Consider the following 21,548-nt stretch of genomic DNA (forward strand, 5'->3'; position numbering starts at 1 on the left):
CTGCAACGATAACCTGATGCACAAACAGGTTAAATTCATCATTTATCGCCAGCTGCAAAAACAGGCTGTCCCCAGTAAGTCTCCACTGCATCAATTAGTTAAGCTGTGAGGTCGTCAGCTCTGTCTGCCTGGCATACTCTGTCAAGGTTTTTCTGCCATCAAGGTTATCTGTTGGTGAATAAATGCCAGAACTCCTTAAGAACCCTGAGGAGACCAAAGCTTAGTTCCTGCGTCATGATTGTCGGCCAGCTGATGATTGAATCAACGGGGTTAATCCTTGTTAGCAACAACTTTGGCTGCTCCATCTCAGGTTCCATTGCAGGGTTAAACAGTTAATTATTAACTTCCAAACTGCAAACTATGCTCTGTTTGCATCAGGAAAACACAAGTTGAATGTTAAATGTCAGCAACAGCATCATGTTGTATATTACGTTTGTTACAGTCATAATTGAGGAACATCTGATAAAAATCTTATCGTTTGAACTGTGATGGTATTATTAAGTCCTCGCATAGGTATTCGGTTTGACAAGTACTCAAATGAAAGTACTTGGTCTGAAGAAAATTGGTAGAGGTGCATCCCTACTAATTATTTAGGAAATCCAAAATAGGCAACAAAAAAAACCTGTCCGTGTTCCAATCAAACATACCAGGCCAATCCTCCCCACTACAACACCCCTGTCACAACCAAATGTGATCTATTTTTGTGACACCTTCTCACTTATGACTTCTGACAAGATATAATAAATGTGTTGATAATGTTTTCTACACAAAAGCCGTCATGCAGGAACAGTGTCCTTGTTAATAATGTCTAAAATATTCTGATCTAATGAAAGTCCTACATTTCTATTTCATCGGTGTGTCCTTAATTTCTGAAGAACAGTAACATGAATGTCCTGTATCTAGCATCTGCAACAGGAACATTTCATCTTTTACTTATTCATTTTTTTATACCAGTTTCTCCTTGTTCTCAATGTTCAGCCATCATTGTAATGGAAGGTGAAGGTGGCCTACATTGGAATAATAATAAATCTGTTCTTCTGAATGCCTCAGACAATAGCCAAGCCCTGGCCTTTACAGAGTTGCAGAGACAGGCCTTGAGTGTGTCGAGAGCTCTCCATTTTTAATTGGTCCTGAACACTCCATTGTTAAGGAACTAGAGATAGAGGAAAAAAGAGGAGAGGGGAAGAAAACACCCCCGTGCATCACTAGCACATTAGCAGAGCACTAACACAGTGTCATTATAATTTGCTCTTACTCTCACTGGCTAATTAGCTTGTCATGGTGCAGCAGGTCCTGCAGAGTATGTGGTCATTAGGATCGAAGAGCATAGAAACTGAATGAAAATCAGTGCTCTCCTGTCATCTTCTGAACATGTTTTAGACAGCGACAATGGCAGCACCGCACGCTGTCAATCAAAATACTGTAATCTTGTGATTTATGGTGGCCAATAATGAGGAAAGGAAAGACCTGACCCAAATCAAGACAATTTGTAGGTCTCAAATTTGGCCAGTGTGTCATAGCTATAGTTCTGCAACATGCCTGGTAAAATGTACATGTATTTCTATCAGGCAATTGCACTTTAAACTAACAGTCATTGCATTAGGCTTTTATTAAACTAGAAGTGACTACTTACAAAAGGTACCTGTTGTTTTATTAATATTTCATTAACGTAGTAGTAAAAAATGTACAAATGGCCCATGAGGAATCTGACATTTTCATCTCTAACTACAAACAAAGAGCAGTGCTGTGCATAAATCTCCTGTGCAACACTGTCACAACATGGCTGTTTTTGAAATGAGAAGTTAACAGCCTGTTTTCATCATAGAAGAAAAGCAGTGGTGCCAGCATATTTATCTTTGTAACACGAGTTACAACTGAACAATTCATCAACTGATTATTAGTGCTGGTTCGCATCACACCAGAGTTGCTGATGCCTCAAAGGGGGGGAAAAAAAGGAAAATGTTCTTGGCACCTGAGCAGATGGCTGAACGCTATTAAAGAGACCTCACAACCCTCATATAGAGGCACCTGATTGAGGTTGGAAAAACAAGTGTCACAAAGTTGCCTCATCTGCTGCCCTTCTACATGTACCTTACACAACCTCCTGCATAACCTCATAAATAATTAGCCCCAACACTTGAATCACAGACAAACTGAAAGCGAATAATACTCTTACTCTCTTAATAATACTCAAAAGCTCTGGGAAAACAGCGTGCGGCTCACAATAGTGGATCATATCAGAGTGATCACGCTGTGCAGGGCAATCTAAAAACACAGGAAAGCCACAATCATCCTGTAAAATGGCTAATCACGATTTACAGTGAAACCACACAAAAGGGCCAATAACCTCAACCCAGCCAGACATGATTGAAAAAATATCCTCACATAAACCACTGAAACACTTATTCATATCTATTTGTATTATGTATTTATTAAAAAAACAAAACACGACTAGCTTTTTCCTGGCCTCTCAGCCACATCTCACAGCCTTCCTCAGCAGATAGAATTTGCTCAGTTGTCATGGCGATATCACAGTTGTCCATCATGTGATCTAACTATGGAATGTTGGAACTGCTCAGTTGTCATGGAAGCAGTTCCTTAGTACTGAAGTTCCACACTGATGACAACTATAATTTCTCCACAACAACTGAGCAAGCTCCATCCACTGATGAAGCCCATGAGATGTAGTCGAAAGCTCTGGAAAAAAGCTAGAAATTGAACCTTGAGTTACAATGTTTTGCGTCAAACTATTGTTTTCCAAGGTCAACAAATACCCGTTAACGCTCACCTATGTATTTATTGATTTGAATTTCGTAATTATTATTTCCGTCAGGCTTTTGGGGAGATCATGCTTTCAGTTTGTCCATCTGTCAGTGACTAGTATTGCATTCTACTGGCCTCATTGGCCCCATATTTTTGGTGCTCATTTCTGAGTGTATGCACAAGGACCCCTCATGGTTGCGGAGATTAACAACTGCTTCAGTAGCAAACGGCCATTGATTAGACTAAAAACAAGCCTTAAGATATATTGTCTCAATTTCTTATAAAAAATATCAGTCATGTCAAGTTATTTTAACATTGACAAGTTGATTAGAGCCTTATGTAATCCAGCCCACATAATCTGTATTTTTACTTATGAACAATATACAGTACACTTAACATGCACCGTTTCACCAGCAGTGTGGCACGGTTCCACTGGTTTGTGTTCATGCCTTCACTTATGTGCGGTGAGATATTATTAGCTGATATTTAAAATGCAGCCCCTCCTGTGATGCTCAAGTGATCCAAAACATGTTACGATCCTTTTTTAAAACAACAACTTGCTACCACCTGACAAACAAAGCCAAGGAGGGCTGACTCTGTGTCATCACAACTCACTGCTCCTCCTCCTCCTCCTCTGCTCCCTCTCCTCCTGTTTCATTGTGTAAACATGACAGAACCCCCACTCGTTATCTGAAGCTGGAGACAGATGGAATTGGTGAGCGTTGCAAGTGCAGCACAACAAGACAAGTGGGCAAGCTCGAGTCATTGATGAAACAAATAGGGTTGTTTTTTTGTAGCTGTTTGGCTGACACACTAGGGGACCAACCCTGCTGATTTAGTCAACATTATTCACCCTGTTTAACACCATATCTGAGCAAATCACCAGATGTTAAATTTAATGGCAAAGATTCACATCCACTGTGGGTTGAGCTCTTCTTCACATGCAGGAGAGCAGAGCTTTTTCATAACAGGTTGTTTGTCTCACCTCTAACCAAAATGTTCCTTTCAATCATTACCACGCTTCCAAAAGAAAATGTATTTCAACATAAACAGAGTCTTTTTGGCTGTGTCTCAAATGCTGTTACGATTTGTGCCATCTCATTACCGAGCCAAGCTAAATAGGATGATGACAAATAGAATGTGTCTGTAAATCCTTGAAACTTTGCCAACGCAATAATTCTCACTTGTGTTTTATTGGCGAGAGGGGAGAGAATTAGATTAACCTTTAATATTGAACCAAAGCGATAAAATCTAAATGGGGCTTGGTTGGCAAATAGATTTTAACTTATTGATTTCTCATCATTTCCCTTCTCTCTGTCATTGAGGGGGAAAAAAACACTTATCTCAAACACCAAGCATTTTTACGATTTGTCATTATTTCGTCTTTGTAATTTGATTAATGATAAGAGAGTTTCTATCAATCCAATGATAAGAGCTTTGTCTCATTAAAGGGTCACATGCTAGAATTGCAGTGCTAACAGAAAAAGTAATTTACCTGCTTTTTGAATACTCTTATGAGATAAGGCCTTTTATTTAGTTACTCTTAAACCTCAGAGCCTGATTGCTAGTATTAATCTGATTTTCTTCTTGGACATCGTTCTGTTAAGTTAATAACCACCTGCCTCTAAGCATTGACAGATCCAAGTAATATTGCTCTGTTGCCAGGGATATAACAGAAGAGTACCTCAATAGTCTTGGGCATCTTTCTTTAAAGATTAACTCATCAATGTGTTGTTTGTTTCTACCTCATTGTTGACCATTTAAAACACAGATCATGTATAGAGGTGCTACTTTAGATATTCAGAGCATATCTATGTTCGAGTGATTTTCTCTACGTGGCATTCAACATAGCGATGGAGCTTTGACATGCTCGCAATAACGATGCAGGTAAACTCTTTGTAATGTTTACCATTTTAGGTTGGTATGTTAACATGCTCCATAGTATTGGAAGAATGAAAATTGAACAGTTATAGCCCTGTATAAAAGTTAAGGGATCACTAAAGTCATTAGGATACATCCTCCTGGGGTCATGAATGACTGCATAAAAGTTCATGGAAATCCATCCTGTAGTTTTTGAGATATTTCAATCTGGACTGAAGAGGTGGACTTGACGTCCAACCGACTGGCCAAGATTCATTATTTCATAGAGTCATGCATCTGTGTGCCTAAACTGACCCTGTTTGAATTGCAGATTGGATAAAGTCTGCTCAACTCCTAAAATTTCTTGTCCTTGTTGCAGGTTCAGCCTTCATGATGATGAACACGTCCGGACGCTTTGCAGGGCAGAAGGCCTTACTGCTAACACCACAGTTGAGGGAGAACGACACCCACTGCGTTACCTTCCACTACTATATAGGAGGCAGAGACAACAGCCACCCGGGTCACCTGAATGTCTATATCAAAGAGAACAACAGTCCCATGGGGATGCCTGTTTGGAACGTGTCCGGTCCAGCCACCCGTTCCTGGGGACAGGTAGAACTGGCCATCAGCACATACTGGCCCAACTTCTACCAGGTGAGGATATGTTTTTCTGAATTGAGCTCTCTTTTGCATAATGTCTAATCACAAAACTAGGTTGCTTGTTGTAAGCAGCCTTTTATAGTCAGGCCAAAGTCATTAAATCCTGTTCACTGGGTGGAGCAAGACAGATTTATTATTTGAGAAGGTCCAAACAATCGCACAATAGCCCATTCAAAACACCTAAGATTATTGATTCTGGGGCTACCTCGGTATCCATGGTAATCTGTTCTCTCTCCCTTCCATCTGAGACAGTTCTCTTTTTCCAATTCTGAAAACTCATTTTCACTTACCAATGCACATGACTGCTGGCAGGGGCAAGGTGATTTCACACTTGCCTGGCTATTAGTCTTCACCGGGCTTGTTCCACGAGTCCACCAAATGTTAATTGATGCGGAGAGACCCCTTAACCCCCCAATGGGTGCCGTTCCCTTGGTAAATTATTTCATTATGGTCTGGCAGAGCTGGTCCACAGTGGAGCTGAGGGGAGTCCTCCTGCTTGCTGCTCAGAGCCAGCTTGATAACTTAGTTAACAAGGGACACCGCTGAGCGTCTCTCTGCTGAATGCAAGATAGGAGCCTTAATGAGAGGCACACGGACAAAAGGAAGGGAGAAGAGGGGGGAAGGAGAGAGGATGGTGACCCTTGTGTGACATCATAATGCTGCAGAGCCAGTCTGGTCAAATGTTTTTAGTTTGTGTTTAGATTCATCCCATGCTCAGTCTAAGCGCTACCCGTCAATGATTCTGTTTCGAAATTAAGAAATAAAACGTGTTGCTCAGCTTTTATTTGTGCAGATCAGACACTGTGACTTTAGCTGTTGAGTCACTGCAACAATTGCATTTTTGTGCTCTTAAGTTAAGTTCAAGGACGTTTGAACATTTGGACATTCCGTTTTTCGGTTTTTGCAGCAGATCTCTGCATGTGGGGCGAGCATTTAGACCCAAAATGACATGTAAGTCTTACTAGTGTGTTCAGGGAAATTCCCAGCATCTGTTACCTTTCAAACCCCAGCGGAAGGTCTGTCTCTGTTTGTAATTGTTCCACAACCAAACTGACAACATGGGTAAATGCGAGGATGCTAATGATCCTAGCAACACTCTCAGTCAAGAAAAGGGAAGCGAATGCTTGATATTGTCACTAATTAACAACATGCACTAATTATAGGTATCTTTAATTGCATAGTAACCTACGCAATTGTCAAAGGGAAGCCACCTGATACTTGAAAATTATTTTTTAATTACGGGTAACGCTTTGAGTCATCATGAGCCTTTCAGTCTTTGATAATTACTCTTCTGTCAGGTCATCCCCAAAACTTTTAATTGAGATTGTCATGCACATCCAAAATCGCTGCACACTGCGCAAAAGCTGTGCTTTTTAATAAATGTAATGTCTAAATACGTTCCTTACATACTACTCAAAATATATACTTTGTGCATAAGATGAACACCCAATATATATCCTGATGGGAAGCTTTCACCAATGAAAGAGAAATACCCAAATATCCTCATTTTTCTTGATTTCAATACAGTAGAGCCTATGACAGAGCTAATCAATCCTGCTGTAATGGAGTACTTAGCCAAGTCCCTAAGGGATAACCAGTGCGGTGATGTAGACATTGAATGTTGGGTTCACTGTGTGTCTCTCTGACAAATGAGAATGGTGAACCTTCCCGCGACATCAACAGCTTTCGTCCCATGTGAATATTTTCAGTCTGTAGGTCAGGCCCAATTATGCACTGCACCATCATTGATGTTGGAATCAATTATATCACAGCTATTAGGCTGGCTGACTGATGTCTGTTGCACAAACAAAGGATTTCAATTAGAGAGTGGGGGCTAGTTCATTTGTCTGGTGGCGATATATGGAGTGGTTGGCCTTTTAATTTCCTTTAAATTAGCCTGTAATGAGGCCATAATTGGCACCCAAGACGTTCACTTTCATATTTCATGAGACAAAAAAAGACATTTATAATTAGACAGCCTTATCTGAAGGCATCCTGCCTCCCAGATGACAATGGTAACTATCTCCGCCTCCACATTCCCAGGCTACAAAAGGAATCTCAGAGATGATGTGTGTGCAGCCTAGCTACGGCTAGCAGAACACAATTGTCTGTATGTGACCATATACTGAACATTAAAGAGACAGTTCACCTCAAAATCAAAAACACATATTTACCTCATACATGTAGTGCTATCAATGTAGATTGTTTTGGTGAGGCGTACGCCGTTAAGGTGTTTGCCTTTTCTTGAATACAATGGGACTATAATGCAAAAGGTCTCTTAAGATAATCCACAGACCTTGTTTTGAGCAGTTTAATGAACTTAGTTCCTACAGTTGACTTTTTCAAATAGGATTTTGCCACTTTGTACTATTATATTGACAATAAGGCAGACATCACTACAGCCAATATCTCCAAAACAAAGCAACCCCCTCCAAACTGATCTAGATTGATAAATAGCACTACAGGTAACAGGGAAAATATGTATTTCTGATTATAGGGGGAACCCTTTTTAATATATACCATTCACTTTAAGATATAGGCTTATATTTAGGGAATAATGGAATGCAGAACATGTGTAGTCTGAGTGTGTGTGGTGTAATGGGTCTCAGTACCACGCCCTGGGTTTGGGAAGGGACCAGCATTCTGTTTCCCTTTTTATCACAGTGCAGACCAGCGAGTACATAACTCTGACATTCTGCTGGGACACGCCCTCTGTCAGGGCTTAGGAACATTTGTTTTGCAGCGAACTCAGCCCTTAAAATAGGGCGATGTTTGTCCTGTACAGCACAGTTGCACTTTATTTCGGATTGTTGGTCTTCAGAGATAGCAACAACCATGTCAAACAAGAAACACTAGACACAGAGCAACTGTTAAAGGCAACACAAGTGTTCACCCTTAACTCTAGTGGCATCTTTTCATGCAAATGCTTTAGTTTTTTTTTAGGGTTTTGAGGTATTCCCTATCTTCCCCAGTCAACAGTTATAGATAAATATAAATAGTTTAGAGTTAGATCTGTGGATTATCCAGCTGTTCGTTACTTTAAACCTTTCCTAAAGATTCATGCGTTACAAAATTATACGGGTTGCAACACACAAACCCATTCTTACGTAGAGATTACAATAGTTGTTACTAGATATTAACACCCAGTAACTGCCAAGGGAAATTTTTCAGTGCTAAGTGGACCAACTGACAACACTTGGCTTGCTAACATATAACAGACCTGACACTTGATCAGAATGTTGTTTAGTAATTATGTAAACTTAAATGATTTCAAATTACACTTGACAAAAAATACTTCAAATTACAAAACAATATGCTAAAAACTTTAGATGAATTTCGCAAATAATACTGGATAGGTTACCTAAAACTGTTATTTTTCCCTCATTCTACATAAATATTGCTCAACCGGAAACAGTCATATTTCTCCAATGTTTGCAAGAATAAAACAAAGTCACACTTAGATTAGCAAAGGATTGTTGATAAGTTCGGTCCCTTTATCATCCCAGATGGGAAACTTAATATGCAGTCAGTTGCAAAAGATAAAAAACAAAGCAAAAATCTGTACAAAACAAAAGGTACAAAAATGTTTCCTGTACATTCAATATACAGAATACAATACTACAAAACAAACAATCTCTAGAATTCTCATTACAAATGTTTTTGCACAGAGAACAAAAGGAGTTTTTTTTACTGCTTTTGCTTTTAAACCGAGGTACTCTGAATCTACGGCCTGAGGGAAGATAATCAAACTCTGGGATTAAATTTAGCATTTGGCCTTGTTTAACTGTTGTCTTTGAGAGTTACTGTGTGTCACAGCTTGTGAAGCTGCAGTCACTTCCTGTTTAGGATTTGACAGCACTGCAGATGTTTCCTAACAACAGGTTTACAGATTCTTCACTAGCTAAGACGTTTCCAAGTTTTATTAGCGCATATGATTAAGTAAATATATAGTTTAAAGCTAGATAGCATTGTGAGGAATTTACAAGCAAACTTTTATAATATCATTATTCTATGAACACACAAAATCACATTTCACTTACATTGTTTTTGGGTTAGGGCAATAATCTTAGCACCTGGACCAATGAAATGAAGTGATTAGATAGCGTCATATCAGCGGTGTCTTATCCACGTTACATTATGTTTGTCACAGCCTGTGTACTAATCGTCTGAGGGCTCAAACTTAATTTAACACTTGCATGTCATAACACCTATCAACTGTGACATATTGTGGATATAATGTCAGTTGCCTGCAGCTGTGTGACCAGCTGCATCCCCGGCTAAGAGCAGATCGCATTAGCAGGAGCTGGACTTCTCTGTGCGCACGGGAAGCCTCACTCAAGTGCCATTTGAAGACATGTGCCCATTTATCATCGGTGTTATGAGTCTCCTCTCTCCTCCTCAGATTGTGTTTGAAGCTGTAACCTCAGGGCAGCGTGGCTTGCTGGCCATCAAAGACGTCGTGGTCCAGGGCCACCAGTGCAGTAAGTCCTTTTTCCCCTTCACTATAAAAGAATATCATCAAACACTCACTGTCCTTTCCATGACACCCTCCCAAATACCTGTATCGTTGTTGTATTCAAGGCCTCTCAGTCAAACAAAAGGCCTTCAAAGCGAATGCTACAGTCAATCCAAAGTGTAAACCTCCCTCTCCCTCGCTCCCTGAAGATTTATGAGCGTACAGTTGACATGCTGAAGTGTGCTCAGGATTTAATGTGGGAGACGCTATGTTAAATTTATCCTTTGAGAAATTGGGAGAAATAGCGCAAAAAAGAAAAAGGGGGACAAAAAACAAATAGCACCATGCAGTTTGCTGCTGCTCGTGTTTGGATTCCACAATCTTCCTCCTCCCTCAAGGATATTCAGTAAAGCATCTCATCTTTCAGATGTTTGGTGTTCTGCTTCCCTTGCTGAATAAAAGCACTTCAGAGTGTGCTGCAGAGCTAATGAACATGTAATCACTAGCATATTTAGATTTTTTCGGCTTCAGATTTTGGGATAGGCTGCTGTCGTGGGAGAACAAGGATGAGGGCTCTTCAGGATTCGTCAAGTCTATGCTTTTGAGTGCTGTGAGTGGTGTTAGTCCATAAGGCACTCCTTAGGTTTATACAAAGAGGTTTTCACACACTAAAAGTCTAAATCAATACCTTGCGGGTTTTTCATCAATTGATTTATACTTTACCCACTCATAGCTGAAGTATCATGCTCTGATTGTTAGGCGCTAATGACCTTCTAACCATTTGAATGCAGCTAAATTCCTACAAATGTTATGTCAATAAGATGGATTTATATAGCGATAGGTGTTGCATATAAATGTATTTGAGTAAATCAATGGGGCCTTGCAACGTGATCAATGTTTAAATGCGCAAAAGTGTGGGTGGATCAATACCCCGCTCAGTGGCAATTGGGTTTCTTTGAGTGATAAGAAAAGTGATCAGAGCAACTCTTCAAGGGAGCACAGCCAATTCATTTTCTATTTATAAGACCATGTGGAATATCTAGCACAAAGGTGTGATTATGCCACAGGGTGGTCTGTCTCTCCTTGCATCATTAAAGAAGACATTAGCCTTGAGGAAAAATAAATTTGTCTTTTTTGGCACTGGATGGATTGACAGGACAAAGTTATAAAGGAGGTGTAGTGTAGTTCAAAGACGAGGTTGTAAAATATTAAGTAGAAGTGAAAGTCTTGATGATGAAAGTGATAGAATTAGCTTTTGCCAAGTCTTTAGAGATTTGCTTATGTTTCGAATCAAGGTCGCTCCACTGAATTGCCCTATTTTTCTTTGCAGAATAGCGGTACCAATCAAAAATGTTCTACATAAGTTACTTTCTGTGGACTATCCCAGTCTTTTTTGCATCCTGGTAATGAGCACAGTTGAAGAAGAGAGTAATGCTTTTGGAAAAATCCCCTTAACCAATGAAGAGATGCAGCCAGGAAACGGCAGAAACTGGGTTTTTAGTATGGTTGCGAGATCGTCCTCTGATGTCTCATTTCAAGGATTTAGGTGGGAATGTTCCTCACAAAGACACGCCGGCCTCCGGGGCTGAGCGGTATTGGATAGTGTAATAAAAAGCACTATCCATTCAAGCCTATTTCTCACAGTTCTCCAATTCTGGATTGAAATCTTGGCATGATAGTTTCAAAGTGGGCAACTGTAAAATCTGCGGACACAAGTTCCTAGATCTTAATGCAGCCGTGTAGCCACTACTCTAGCACTCAATTCTGGTGATTAATTCTAATTAAGTACAAATCCATTTTAGTTAAGTTGTAACTGCATCTCAAAATATACTATATACGTTTCTGCCGCTGTCTGATAGATATTTGACTTTTTTTTTCATAGTGAACACACCTCACTTCCTGACTATAAAGGGAGTGGAGGTCAACGCTGGACAGACTGCGTCTTTTCACTGCACCGTCAATGGACGCAAAAGGGACAATTTCCGCCTCTGGCTTCAGGTGAGATCCATTTATATCCTTTTAACTTACGATCTAGATCAAGGAATAGATCAGTGGGTGGAATCGGTGTTAGAAGTGGGCCCTCTGGAAATGAATGTGTCTTACTGAACAGACCTTACTGTCTGAATATGTAATATTCTGATCAGCAGTACTACTGTTGGCTAAGAAGGCTGCAGGCCTTTTTTAAATGTGGAAGTTAGAAATGTAACATTTGGGATTTATTGTAGCACATTCTTAAATTAGTCATGATAATACATAAGATCAACGTCTTGTTTAAGGGGATAAATGTGTTTTTCATAATGGTCACAAGATCAACATTTTATCCAAGTAAAATCAGTTCAGATGGTACTAATTGTCAACTGTTTTGTGTGATCTGGATACCAATGTTGGCAACAAAAAGAAGTGAAATACACAATAAAGGATCTAAAAATTGGTAATCAATCAACATTACAGAAAAATCAATAACACTGGAGACACTGAGCAAATTTTGCTTTTTTAATGACTCACATTATTTGGATCATAATGGCTAGGTCAAGGGAGAGTGTGGCAAAAAAAAAAAAGAAGAGGAAAGAGTACTTGGTTATTTTAAACATAACCCTAATTACATAGGGCCAAATGTGAACCGTTCCACCACAGCCATTTTACTGATTAGCCAGCAGATGTCTACTTTAATTGACAGTTAACCTCAAACTATTTTGGAGTTCAACCACAGCTTTAAATGACAAATGATATGATGAAAAACAACAGAGTTAAGAAGAGATATTATGGGGGGTTAAATCATGTAAATATATGTCTTGGCACCTTGTTATGCTCCATGCTTACATGAAGTACGGACACTTCTTAATTTCAAAACATGTCAAATTCAATTTTTAAAGTTGGTTTCAGGAAATACAAGTAGTTTTTGTAGTTTACTGTGAATCATTTGACAATTCCAGTTAAGACATTCACACATAGCTTCACTGTGCCCTTGTGTTTGATATTTCACCTGCTCACCAGTTTTCCAGTGTCCTCTGTGTCTGGGTATGCAGGGGATTAAAGGTGTCTCAGATCATTGCAGTATGGTCTTAACCTATATACATGTCGGCTCCGTGGATACCGTGTTCTATATCTGGCACAACTGAGCTGCACAGCAGTCTTGAACTGACCTTGTTCTGAGCAGCGAAGGTAGTGCATCTGGCAGACATAACCCTGCCGGCACTGCTGCTAAGCACACTGTCACACATGTGATCAGTGGGAGCATGACGCTGGGTAAAGGTCCTCTGCCAGGTACTCCATCATTTTAACAAACACGTCCTCATTAGCACAGGAGCTGGAAAACAAACATTAAGTGAAGTCCCCCGATGACAGTAATGAAGAAATATTTCTAATGAACAAATGTCCCCCATCTGCCTGCTGTGAGGGGTGACAGCTGGGGAGGGCCCACTGCGTGTTTGTGTGTGTGCGCGCGTCTGTGTGTGTTTGTGCATTCCTGTGTGATAAATGTATTCCTACCATCAGCCACCGATAGGAATGATAGGACACAAACAAAAGCACACCAGAACAGACAACAAGTACACTTGACCAGAGTTTCTGAAAACACACAAGGTCGGGTCACTTTGCTTATTAAACCTTTCCATTTTGTAGGCTCACTTGTGTGTTTGTCATGGTTCCAAACAGGGCATCGGTGGACGGGAGGCCCCTATGAAAGCCACTAAACCTTGGAACAACCGGCGCTTCATAGGCACTTTCGATGTAGAGAACACAACCAAGGGCGACTCGGGCCGCTACCGCTGCATCGTCCACTCAGACAAAGGGGTTGGAGTGTCCAATTATGGGGAACTAACCATAAAACGTGAGTATTGGTCCCAGAGCAAAGAGAAACACAAACGCTGTCTATCTGCACCAACACACACAAGCACACACACGACCTCTGTGCATACAGCAAAGTCAGCAGGAGATAAACAGGAAATGCTTTTGTTGTTGCTGTTTCTAGATGAAAATGTCCTCTAAGGCGATACTAAAAATACTAGTTTTTTTATGTTGATTTATTATTCAGAGGACTTTGATACTTCCCCTGCAAAGGCTGTCCTTGACTGAGCACAATTCTACCTAAAAGATCACAAAGGGTTTACAGTAACCTCACTGATATTTCACTCCTGCAGTCATTTGATATGAATTTATGGAGTCGTCTGAAACTAAATCCTGCAAGGCCTCACTTTCCTGCAGCCCTATAGCCCGGTAATGGCCTTCTATATTTCTTCACCTCAATTTTCTCCCTGTGCTCTCAATTGAATTTACTGCCCCTATTTTTTTTATTCTTTCTTTCTTTTTTTTTTTGTCTCCAAGCTTTATGTGATTGATAGGTTTAATCCTGGCTGTCCAGATCGAGGTCTGTCAATCATGCGCGAATGGCCGGGCCCAGACACAGCAGAGTGAAGAGGGAGATAAAGTCTCTCTGCCCGAGTGTATCAGTGGGTTTCAGTGGTGTACTCAAAGAAAATTTACTGACACACTGGAGGCACTCAAAACTAGACTCGTGCATAAATTCAGCAACACGATCACTGGCACATCCTCCACTTACACAGACTCGCTAGGCGGCAATATTTTTGCTGATCGCTGCCTTCGATGCGTCACTAGATATATTTCCACACAAACCAAACCAGTTAAGTGTAAAGTGCCTTTGTCATAAATATTTAAAATCATTTTCTAGATTAAGTCAGTTATCGAAATATTTTAATGCATCCCGCTTTAAATTCTGCAGAGATTTCACACCTCGATGACTCCGACATAAGCCAACTCTTTCGCGGGAAGAAAAGGGGCGTTTTCACGGTTATAAGTGTCGCACATAAAAAAAGGCTGATATCTCCTCTTATCGTACCAGTCATAAAACAAGTGCTTAACCCTCCTAGCAATGTGTCTGAGTCGTAAATCCTCCTCAAATGTGTATTCACCGCTTCCGTGACTCGTTTTTTTGGAGGGGTGACCGCGGAGCGATTCTGTGGCTTATGAGCCTGCTACAGTCACACACCAGCTTGCTCTCCCTCCTCCACTCATTACCATACACTGCCTTTTTTTTTCTTTCTTCAACATGAGGAGAGTGAATGCTTGATTATCCCAGATAATCACTTCTGCCTTTCATGCCAGTATTCAGTCAGATTTATGGGCCTATGTGGAATGTGCGCTGCATGTATTTCCAGAGAGCCATACCAATTGGGCCAGTGCAGCCCCCCCCCCTTTGTGATGGGCTCTCCTGCCCATCAGCCAGTGGTTCTGAAAGGGGGGATAATTACTCCCTGTCCAAGTGCTGGCTCCTTTCTTGGCCTGGTTAGAATCACCTGGAGCCCGGCAAAGCGCTCGCTGTGCTCCAACGTAGTATTCTGGGCCATGCTGCCGACTCAAGGCAGCCGAGGCGTGGCCGTGTCAGCACTAATGAGAAAAGCCACCAAAAATCGAAGGGCAACCAGGCAAGCTCGTCATTTTCACCGTGGCCACCTCTTCTCCTATCAGGAGCAGATCAATTCAGCAGCGCAATTAGGGGAGCCTACAACGTAATGAGGACCTCTTGCATCTGAGCAGGAGAGGCTCAGTGGATGTAACGGGCAAATGAAAGAAGGATTTATAAAGAGTCTAACAACAGAGCAGGGTGGCAGCTCTTATTATTGCTGTCTGTGGAGTGAATGGCAAATGGGGGGCAAGATGTGTTTGTGCGGGTGTGTCTGGAATTGTACAAGTATGTACCATTGAAGAATGTCTTGTATTAGTCAATAGAAAGAAAAGTAAATTATATTTTTGAGAACCAAAAAAAGCTACCCTTAACTTTTGTCAGATTTGCTTAAACTGTCACTATATCCTGACAATAGTACTTGAGATCATTTCATGCTCCCAATTGGTTTTGCAAGATTTTGCCAAGCCATTGCCTATTTCTCGCCTCAAATGTTTAAAAAAAACATTTCAACATGGCAGCTGGATCATAAACCTTGGCATTTCACAGCTAAAATATACTCTAAAATATGTTTCTGAAAACATTTAAGGCAATAAATAGGCAATGCAGCAACAGATCCTTGATCAGCGCTGTCTAGTTTGACAGCTTTATCGGAGTTCATGAGCTTCACAAGCAGTGATTGGCAGCTGCGGGAGAGATTCATCAGCTCTGAATGGTTGTTTTCCTTCAGGAATGAGGGAATCTTGCAATTGCGTTAAGGACCTGACTTTTGGAACCTGATTTCAAAGATTATTTGTCTCATGTACTTGCATATAGTGATATTTTGAGCAAATATGACAAAAAAGTATTTTTTATTAAAACTACCAAATTTAGCCATTTAGTCATTTATCAAGACAAAATGGTCAGATTCACTGGTTCCAGCTTTTCAAATGTGAGGATTTTCTGTTTTCCACAGTGTCCTAAATAACATTTGGCTTCAGACTGTTGATTTAAAATACAAGTATCATCACGTTAACACCTTTTGATTTCTTTGGAAATTATTGTGAGCATTTTTCACAGTTTTCTTACATTTTACACCGTAAAAGTATTCAATTTAGTTTAAAGAAATAAACAGTTGCAGTTCTAGCATGATGGTTAGTACGTCTATGGGCTTTGGTTCCATGTGCATTGCCAATGCGAGAGTTTTTCATTACATGTGCATGAGCGTGCATTTGTGTGACTGCGTTCTGGCAGCCAGGCAGGTGCTGCGGTAGAGGAGGACGCAGCTGTCGCGAGGCCGTTTGCCTGTCTGGTCAACATCATGACAACAGCTGCTCGCTGACCCTTGCTTATGGCCGCCCACTGTCATCTGCACACTGTCACCCATCTCCAGCCAGCACGGAGCTCAGTTCGGAGCCCTCTCCAGAGCCCCACTGCTGCGAAGCTGCCTCGTGAGGCTTAAACAGTGGAAAATTGAGTTGTTAATATCCTAAAGTGTTCCAGCACTTGAGTGTATTTTACACCGGTAATCCGTTATTTTCTGTGCGTCTGCGATGGCTGTTGAACAGAGGATTACTGCACCTACAGGAATTATTTCATCACCGTAAGCTGCTGTTACTTTTGTGAAGCAGTAACTTTCCAAAGTTAAATGAAATGCGATTGCTTTAATACATCATAATGCTTTGTGGTATTGTTCTATAAATGGGCTCAAGTTAAGCAAAATAGGATTGAGAGGCAGCAGTGGCATCTTTGCATTACAGTGCATAAAAAGCATTTTCCTTATAGGAAAGGAGGATTGATTGAATGATCGAAGGGCTCTTGCTTGATAATAGATAATACAGATAGAACCAGATAATCATAAGATGCAGTATTATAACTTTGGTGGATGTTAGTTTGTTGAGTTTCTCACCCTGTGAATCAGTCATTTCTGAGTCAGCAGCCTGAAACTTTGTCATTTTTTGGATCTCAAGGTGTCATAGAATGAGTGTGTTGGCAAATGTGTCAATAAAATCTGGTAACAACCTACATGACACTCGCCTCCTTTGATTTAGGACTGTTTTTTTATTAATATAATAATAATAGTGATATTTCTCAGTTGCACTTTTAGCAAGTTTTTTTACAAAGTTCTTACTTTTAATTTGGTTCTTCCATAAATCAAAAATGATCATTAAGCAATAGAATAAATTACATCTGGTCTTATAATCATGCATGCAATCAACATGAAAACATGACATCCCTGTTCTCTGAAACCAACATTGGGAAACAAACCCATGTTTTGAAATAAGTCTTTTTACTACAGCATTGTACTCTAAGAGATGGCATAAGCTATGTGAGCCTGTGCTGCTTTCTGTTACTTAAATTAATCTGAGCATATTGCCACTTAACTAAGTTAAACCCATTTTAAGACATAACAGATCATAAAAGACCATCAAAACAAGCCAATGGCTGAAGCCAGATTTCGGATCAGCTTATTGTGTTTGTCTGGCTATAACGCCCAGACTGGCGCTCTGCGTGCAACTTCAGGAAGAACCTGCTGGATAAGCTGGTTCGCTTTAGGTGATGTTTGACAGCAACATTGTTCGGAGTTTGGATTAGTGGGAGTTTAGGGACCTGCAACTTAGGTCACCGTAGGGTAACCATCTGCTGAGGGAGAGCCTCCGATTCTCTGAAGGACACCTCAGCCCTAATGTGCCTTGAGACTTGTCGCTCTCCATGACAACTCCATGAGAAGCAGCCAGACGACTAATAGTGTTATTCTGGTACGTGTGTGTGTGTGTGTGTGTGTGTGTGTGTCCGTGTGTGTGTGTGTCCGTGTGTGTGTCCGTGTGTCCTCATTAGAGCTACTCATCGTGGCCTCTGGGACGTGTCACTATTGTAGTACGTGACAAGGGTAGATTCCTAAGCAATGCCTTGGCTGTTGGTCACAGCTCTTTGTTGACTGGCTGGTTTTTGGTTGCGCCAGGAAAAATTGTGAGTTGTAGAAGGTGTCCCTATATTATATATGACATGGAATAAGCATTTTGTAAAATGTGAAGATAAAGATATAAAACTTATCTTCTAGATGTTAGAAGATTCTGATAAGACCTCACCTCAAAATGTTACCGCACCATCCCCTTACCTGATTATATAATATTGCAATCCTGCAAATATTACACATTTGAAAAAACTTGTCTGACATTTTGAAAAGCCTCATTATGACAAGAAAATGGCACAAGGTTTAAACAGGATTAGACAAATATTGGTGACATAACGGAGAAAAGGTCATCTTCAAACCCACATTTGTCAGAAAGATATAAACTTGTCTCGTAACATTAAATTACTTTTCTAAAACATTGAAGGTTCAAATGGCTCAGAAATATGCCCATTTCCAATATTTATTCTGATGAAAACATTACCTTATGAAACATTTAAACTATATAGTCTGTGGAGATGTTTCTCTTTTTTTATTCATCAAAGACTAGCATTTCTTGTTATTTAAAAATAACAGGATTTGTTCTAATCGTGTACCTTTTAATGCTTTAGTGAAGATCTCTATCTTTGAAAGGAGATTTGTACATTAAGTCTGGTTGGCACAAAAGCAGCAACACACAGATGACAAAACACTCTGAAGGTGTTTGAAATGTAGTGAAGTTATTAGTCTGTTTGGGACAACAGTGTCTAAATCTCTGAATTCAACTCTTTGTCTACTCTTGCCTTGCACTTGAACGTTCAAAGACTTGTGGCTTGTGGACTATTAAAGCATTGAAGTTGATGATGAAGTTGATTTACCTAGGAAGATCATAACCTGAGTTATAGACGACTATTTCCCATTGTACATCTATGGGGAAAAAGTACTTTTCGGCCCCATTGCTTCATGTGACGGCCCCGCTAGTTGTAGTTCCACAATTTCGCCACTATGTCAAATTAGCTTCAAAGCTTCCTGAGGGCTTGTTTGATTAAGGAGGTCTAGCAAACGTGGCAAATGCATCTCCTTTGCTTATAAATCACCCGCAAAGACAATCTTTTATTCAGCATTGTATTTACCATCCATATTTACCAGATTTCAGTATTTTTCCTCCCTGTCTTTGCTGGTGCATTGCAGCATTTCTTAGGTGATAATGGTTCAGTGGGATAGTATCAGGAATTTGTACCGCGTAACTCGCATGTGAGTCCTCCTGCTTGAGATAAACGAAACAGGAAGCTACTAATGGAAGAACAGATACATAGCAGTACTAGAGGTCTAAAACTTAAAGCAAGCTTTGGATGCACTTCAGATCAGTTAAAGAGATTTGTGCACGGAAGAGCTTGCTCTTCAATGTATATTTGTAATTGACAACTAAAGTCATTTGTTGGAGACTGAATGTTGTCAAAGTAAGTCCACAAAGTTAACACACTGCTAAGTTGTGTTTTAAGCTTTTTCATCAATGATATTTAGCTTTTAATAAAATTACTTGAGTTCTTCTTAATCAGACAAGAGAGATTACAACTACAGTAGTTCTCAATTAACAGAGGCTTTTCTATAGGAGTGCTCTGATTTAAATCAATACATTGTTCAATAGGAGCAACATTTGCTAGTTGGATTGGATGCTTTAGTCAATGTTCTACTGATGACGAGATTCCCCACCGAGCTGGAACTATTGATTGTTACCCGGCTCTACTTGAATACCTTGATAATTGGGAAACATCAAGAAGTTCTTCATGTGCTTCACAAGAATTTTGATGAGGTTGATTGTTTGAAAGAAGAGATTGATTTTGAGCATCTTGTTTGCTTGATACAAGCTTTTCTCCACAGTTTTTTTTTGTGGGAATGGCAGGGCTTTTTACACAGTTTAAAAAGACAATTGTTTTGTGTATTCTTAAGGCTTTTCACCATGTCACCATATATGTATTTTATATTAACATGGATCTTTTTCTTAATGTTTCCACAGAGCCTCCAGTGCCAATTGCACCGCCCCAGCTGACTGCTGTTGGTGCCACTTACCTTTGGATTCAGCTGAACGCCAACTCCATCAATGGAGACGGCCCCATCATCGACAGGGAGGTGGAATACCGCACTGTCTCCGGCACAATGTACGACCTGCAGCCTGTAGACAAGACCACACACAAGATCGGCCACCTGGATCCAGACACAGAGTACGAGATCAGTGTTCTGCTGACCAGACCTCTGGAGGGAGGCACCGGAGCCCCCGGACCCCCACTGAGGGCCAGGACCAGATGTGCTGGTGAGGCCAAACATACCATTACTTACAGAGCACCACTGGGATTTTAAGCGAAATGATACATTATATTATATTACAATGTCACATAAACAGGCTTAAAACACAGGTAACCCTTCTTTCAGGTCCTGCCCAATGCCCAACGTAGACGTGCCATTTATAAAGTAGCATCAGCCAGCTCTAACCAGGTCCCACAACTATCCAGCTCTGCTCCATTGACTCTCATGCAATAGTTTCAGATTTTTTATTTTTTTGTGGATCTGGAACTAGTCATATCAAAATGTTGTGTAATGGTGACACTCGTTACCCGGAGAGATTGGAAGGAGATATACGTTTCTATGTAAAAACCTTTGGAGCTAACGTTAGCAGAAGCTTGACGGAGTAGCAGAGGGGGGGGGGCTTAGCAAAGGTTGGAGATGGAGACGTGTATTTTGTGTAACATAAATACAGTACAGTTTCAAAACCATCTTAAGTATCACACACACAGATTTTGCTTGAGCTTTCAAAGTGAACTAGAACTACATAGAAACGTAATTCACCCATTTATTTTCAAATGAGAAATGTGCTAAAAGGGGCTGAAAGGTGTCTTTTTAAGTCAAACCTAAAATTCTTGACTTATTGAAAGCGTCGTTATTTCTAAAGTTCCACGGTTTAGTCTGGCTTTATTTGTTTTACAGAGGTAAATGCAAGGATTGTAGAGTAAATTAATTATTAGAAACAAATTAAATCAAGAAGGACACCTGAACAATTTAAAGATTTCAAGGTAAATCTATCTCGCTAAGGTTGCCATGTCAAGTGAATTGTACCATGGCAGACAGCATGGAGGGAACTGTTCATTTGTTTCCAAACACCAAATATTTATTTTTGTTCTTATTCTGAAAAAGACAATATTCCTATCAAGCTGTGTACATGTCTACTGAAAATCAATTTCCCCCTAATATTCCCCTTAACATGCAGCTGCGGAAACTCTAATTAAAATTAAACACCTCATGACCAAAAACCTGTTGATATCCAAGTCTTCAATAATGTTTAAAAGTAGATGCCTTTTTTCTCCCTATTAGAGACGTGGGCTCATTACTTAATCAGATTATGCTACGTTAGCTCTTAATTCAGGATATCCAAACAGAATATACTGTTTTCATGAACTATATCAAATTCTTGATTATGTCATATATATATAGTCAGAATAATAGTGTGCATGTAACCATTGCCATTG

At 40.2% G+C, this 21,548-nt stretch overlaps 1 protein-coding gene across 6 annotated transcripts in view; it reads left to right on the top strand.

Moving 5' to 3' along the window:
• LOC129110611 (receptor-type tyrosine-protein phosphatase mu-like) overlaps window positions 1-21,548 on the top strand; it is a 153,169-nt gene that overhangs the window by 42,624 nt on the left and 88,997 nt on the right. For all 6 annotated transcript variants that reach the window (XM_054622746.1, XM_054622762.1, XM_054622754.1 and 3 more), the window contains exons 3-7: window positions 5,003-5,277; window positions 9,686-9,764; window positions 11,622-11,737; window positions 13,394-13,568; window positions 20,045-20,338. In XM_054622746.1, coding sequence (XP_054478721.1) covers window positions 5,003-5,277; window positions 9,686-9,764; window positions 11,622-11,737; window positions 13,394-13,568; window positions 20,045-20,338 — 939 coding nt within the window. The remainder of the gene's footprint in view (window positions 1-5,002; window positions 5,278-9,685; window positions 9,765-11,621; window positions 11,738-13,393; window positions 13,569-20,044; window positions 20,339-21,548) is intronic.

This window comes from Anoplopoma fimbria, chromosome 3 (genome assembly GCF_027596085.1).
Source record: "Anoplopoma fimbria isolate UVic2021 breed Golden Eagle Sablefish chromosome 3, Afim_UVic_2022, whole genome shotgun sequence".
Lineage (NCBI taxonomy): Eukaryota > Metazoa > Chordata > Actinopteri > Perciformes > Anoplopomatidae > Anoplopoma > Anoplopoma fimbria.